Raw genomic sequence first — 5,464 nt, 5'->3', positions numbered from 1 at the left:
TTTGTGTTGTTTAAATTAATGGCAGTTTTTGTCTATGTACTCGTCCGATATTTCTAATTTTGTCGTTCCCTGACTTGGATCAGTCTTAGAAGTTGCTTCATAGATCGATTTGTGATTTAGCTGTGCCCTGACTTTGATCAGCCCAGAGGATGTTACTGTGATCGGTAAAATCTGAAAGTTCCAAGGACAGAGATAGATTGAAGACATTTTCACTATGATATGAAGTGAAGATTTACTTAAATCCGACTCAACGGGCCTTTCCATTTTCACTGCTGACCAAATGCGTTCTGCAGGTTGATATCAACAGCAGGTGACCCGAACTAAACTGTCAATCACTGATGCGCATGCGCGGGCGATCAACACTGAAAATACTCCGTGTTCGCCAATGTAGTGACTTCATCCAAGCCTGAATTTTGACTGAGGATCCTATCGCAAAAGATTTGGTAAAACAAATCTTCCCTCCTCGACTTCCAAACTACCTTAAGTCGACTTCAATCTTCAAGGTATTTATTTCCAATGATATTAATCAGACAATTTCTATTGAGCGAATTACTTCAGAAATTTTGATAACAGAATTAAGTAAAAATCATTTTGCTAAAAATATCTGTGATTTCTAAGACTCTGTGCCATATTTTTTTATATTTATCTTGAGAAAAAACTAAGGTAACATCGGAGTTAAACGCTAAATCCGTACAAAAGTCATATTTGTTTTTAGTCTAAATGAATAGCTTTATTTAAGACAGAGACTGAAAACTGTAAATAAAACACCCCAAGAACTAAAAACTACGGGTAAAATTAGACGGGACATTGTTTATTCCTGATATGCTTCAACAGACTCGTAGTATGAGGTCAAATTCCACTCTTTTGTACGTTTCTAACTTTTGCTGGTATTTTAGATATAGTTTCGTAATAAATATATCCAGAAATGAGCAAAATACCTTAATAAATTGTCAGGAAAAGATATCAGAATTTTGCTTCTTCGAAATGATATTTAATAATAGGAATCGACTCTTTTTTTTTTTTTTTAATATAAGAAATATTTCGATTTATTGCAATTACCGTTTATCGTTATTTTCGGGTGAAAAATCATGTACAAATTAACTGTTTTTCTTTTATTTTGACATGGAAGTTAAGAGTACAATGGACTACTTTGTTATGATTCAATACTTTGGAGTATTCTTACTGGCTTGTGTGACAGGTATGTCAATAAACTTAACTTGACAACACAAGCATATTACAAGCTGCTTTATGCGGTACCTAAGGATAATGCTGACAGACGAATACGGCGAGGGAGAGGAACACAGCGGGGAAAGGGAAGAGGAACGAGGGGTAGGGGTGAGGAGTGGGGAAGGGCGGAGGTTAAGGGGCGAGCGAGAGAGGAGATTCAGTTACCACGTTCCTCCACTATTCGCCGATTTATGACTCACTGTAAATACTTTTTTTTCCATTTCGACATAATTTCAGGCAGAGATCAAGCTAAATAGATGTATTTTGTCTAACCTTTAGAGAATTTGTATAATATTTAGAATTTACTCACCTTGAAAGAGATTGCGAAATCTTCAGAATTCCAAATACTTCGATCTAGCTTCTTTCCATTGAGCCTAACCAATCGACACCTTTCCATTGAGCCTCGTTTTCAAGCTGGCCAATCAAAATCCTTTCCATTTAGTTTCATTTTCAAACCATCCAATCACCGTCTTTTCCATCGAGTCTCGTTCTCAATCCTAACCAATCAATATTCTTTCTTTTGACAGCCGCCAAACTTGACCTCAAAAACCAGGACGCCTTGCTGTGCAGTAGAAGTGCTGTGGATTACAATGTAACTTTAATTAAGGGAGCAAAGGCAGGGAAATTCTATAAACTCGATAAAGTGAACAGAATAGACGATTGTATCAACCACTGCTGTGACAGTAAGAACTGTGATGTGGCGTTCATGGTCACTAGTGCGTGTTACTTGGTACAGTGTAATAGCAAGGAGTCGTGTGAGATTCAACAAGCAAAACAACCTAAACTGGGGACTATCTTGTCTGTGGTTAATAAGAAATCGAAATTAAAAGGTAAGAAAATGAATAAAAAATAGAAGAAAAATGAAAATATATAAAAAATGGGAAAAATTTAAAACTAATCAACAATTTATTGGTTAAGAGAGAATTCTTTTCGTATTCAAGTGGTGAGCGCCAAAAACTATTTTCTTGAAGAAACGCTGTTGTACAAGGCTAAAATATCGTTATTCAGAAAGTTTAACTTGTTTGGAAGTGGAGATGACCGATGAAAGTGGAATCAAAGTGTTAACCCAAAACGAAAATTGGGATTAAAATTCATACGAAGGTCTAGTTTTTGGAGCTTTTTGCCATTATTGCTCATTATTGAAAAAAATTTCCTCTTAATATTTGAAATGCTAGACAAAAAAAGGAATTCTCATGTGTTTAATCAAACCAAGTCAAATTATGAGGGAAACGCTCTGGACACAGAAGAGTAAACATGTATTTTAATCACAGATAAACCTGACGCTGAACCTGCAGTAGATGAGAACCTTGCAGAGAAACCATTAAGTTCTTTTGTTAGTGCGGACGATGGTATGACGACAGTTAGCGCGTTTGGGGTAAGTGATCTATGGTAGTCCAGTTAACGTTCAGTCTATAAGGTGGTTTAGAGTAATGCCTATTTTGGAATGATATCTATACCCTGAAACAACCTCTTGGTTGAACTAAATCAAGGTATGAAACAACCTTTGGGTTGATCAAAGTCAGGGTACGACTAACTCACATGCAGATCGAACCCTGAAACAACCTCTGGGCTGAACTAAATCAAGGCATTGAAACAACCTTTGGGTTGATCAAAGTCAGGGTACGACTAACTCACATGCAGATCGAACCCTGAAACAACCTCTGGGCTGAACTAAATCAAGGCATTGAAACAACCTTTGGGTTGATCAAAGTCAGGGTACGACTAACTCACATGCAGATCGAACCCTGAAACAACCTTTGGGCTGATCAAAGTCAGGGCACGGCTAACTCACAGATCCGAACCCTGAAACAACCTCTGGGCTGATCTAAAACAGGGCACTGCTAACTCACAGATCGAACCCTGAAACAACCTCTGGGCTGATCTAAGTCAGGGCATGGCTAACTCACAGATCCGAACCCTGAAACAACCTCTGGGCTGATCTAAGTCAGGGCACTGCTAACTCACAGATCGAACCCTGAAACAACCTCTGGGCTGATCTAAGTCAGGGCATGGCTAACTCACAGATCGAACCCTGAAACAACCTCTGGGCTGATCTAAGTCAGGGCATGGCTAACTCACAGATCGAACCCTGAAACAACCTCTGGGCTGATCTAAGTCAGGGCACTGCTAACTCACAGATCGAACCCTGAAACAACCTCTGGGCTGATCTAAGTCAGGGCATGGCTAACTCACAGATCGAACCCTGAAACAACCTCTGAGCTTATCTAAGTCAGGGCATGGCTAACTCACAGATCGAATTGGAATTTAGTGCAATTGATTTTGTGATGGAAGAAAAACCATCGAATGAAGGGAGAGCTAACAAACTCTACTCCCACATGAAACCAAGCCCAGGAATCGAACCTGGAGTTCAACAGTTGAGAGATGTGTGCATTATCACTACACCACCTTTCATAATGCCTTTCGCAAATGGCATTATAATTGTGCATGCTCTTTTAAGATTCACCGCTGACCACTTTCTGCTTAATTTATTCAGACTGGTAAATACAAACGAACCAAGAGGTCTTCAGACGTCATTGACCTGGTGGTGGCTGTTGGTTGCGGAACAGTCGCAGTCTGTGTGGGCGTGGCTGGTGTTATCATGATGACAAGAAGATTGATTGACAACAGTAAAAACACAGCAGCCTAATGGCTTTCATGTCAGTCATAGCAGCTAATCATTAGATTAATATTAACATTAACTATTAGATTAATATTAATATTAAATACATCCAATATTTGGATTGTAAATAATCATAATTCAAACAAGCAGTTCTCTCTAAGGCTAAATCTACACCTCCCATTTCGTTTGCCAATTGTTTTAAAGTTAGAAACCACGTGACCGGGGTTCTTATTGAGCCCACATTCATACAGACTAGCGGAATATTTAGTGCTCATGTGTTGCTGTTTCAACACAGGGATCCCGACATATGGACTGTAGTTTTTATCTACAATGTATTTAATTTGAGGGAAAGGCTCAAGCAGAAAAGCTTAACAATGTATAAAGAAATCTGGTTGCTTTTAGCGGAGGGAACATGTAAAACAAGCGTTGGGAAGCCTCGGATATGATATGAATACGTGAGAGGTTGTCTTGACAACGACGAGTTATAGACCTAATCGGCTAACGTGTTGCTATGTACGTTTCCACCCAATTCAAACCACATGGGACTAAGTTTCATTGTTCGTTATATTTTGGTTTCACAGTTGAATTCGTAGAGACAAACGCTTCTATTCCCAGAAGGTTTGAATTGGGTGGTAACGTACATAGCAACACGTTAGCCGATTAGGTCTATTGAAGAATGCATTTGCATCGAAAAAGTCTATATGGTATATAGTAGTTTGGTAGATGAGTGTGTATCCAGTAAGGATGAAGTACTGGCCAATAAAGATACGAATAAGAACAGTAACAAACTTATGACGAATCTATCGTTATTCGTTTTGAGTATTAAACCAAACGACAATAAAATTACCAGAAAATTACAATGTTGAGTTAAATGATTTGATGTTTTATTGTGTTTTTTAAAATTAAAATTAATCTATACATAGATATTTATCAATTGATGGTTTTCACGGCGGCCATGTTGGAGGGAACTTAACAAACGAATTGTCAATCAATTCTTTTGTTATATCCTCCAACATGGCCGTCGTGTCTTTTGTTATTTAATTCTCTTGGGAATGGTTAAAAACCATCAATAAAAAATAGTTATTTTTCCTTTAACTTCTGATTTCTCATTATTCGTCTAGTTGTACATTAATTTTTCCATATTCTCTTTATTCCTCTATATTATTTCCGCTTTTCTTTTCCATATCTTACACATTTTTTGTCTTTGACACATTTTTCTGTCTTTACATTTAAATTGTTTTCATTTTCTAATCTCTGATTTTTCATCTTTTTGCATTACTAGTTATTTCCCATTTTAGTTCTTTCATCTATTTATTCCACATTTATTTCATTTCCCCAGCTTTTCATATCAGACATCCTTTTTATCCTTGACACATTTTACTTTCTTCATCATTTTTTTTCATTTTCACATTTTTTCATCTTGCGTTCTTATTCGCTTCGTATATTCCTCAACCCTCTCTCAATTTTCCAGTTTTCTCTTCACAGCTTGGAAACTAAATCCCCCCTCTTATTACACTAGCTTTTACATTAATAGTTACTTTAACTTAATAGTTACATCGTATTCTTTAAATCTTCGCAAAAATAACTTCACGTTCATCCAATCTTAACTCCTTATTT

At 37.2% G+C, this 5,464-nt stretch overlaps 1 protein-coding gene across 1 annotated transcript; it reads left to right on the top strand.

Moving 5' to 3' along the window:
• The first annotated feature begins 349 nt into the window (after positions 1–349).
• On the top strand, positions 350–4,722 carry LOC116289426 (uncharacterized). Its single transcript, XM_031696345.2, has 5 exons — positions 350–503; positions 1,130–1,198; positions 1,755–2,057; positions 2,499–2,602; positions 3,722–4,722. The coding sequence occupies exons 2-5, from the start codon at positions 1,141–1,143 to the stop codon at positions 3,872–3,874; spliced, it is 618 nt and encodes a 205-aa protein (XP_031552205.1). The 5' UTR covers positions 350–503; positions 1,130–1,140; the 3' UTR covers positions 3,875–4,722.
• Positions 4,723–5,464: the final 742 nt, after the last annotated feature.

Source organism: Actinia tenebrosa, unplaced genomic scaffold, assembly GCF_029948245.1.
Source record: "Actinia tenebrosa isolate PJP-AT-01 unplaced genomic scaffold, QUT_ActTen_1.0 PGA_scaffold16__25_contigs__length_10494907, whole genome shotgun sequence".
Taxonomy (NCBI): domain Eukaryota; kingdom Metazoa; phylum Cnidaria; class Anthozoa; order Actiniaria; family Actiniidae; genus Actinia; species Actinia tenebrosa.
Note: the sequence above shows the minus strand (reverse complement) of the source record. Positions and strands in the feature narration are given on the sequence as shown.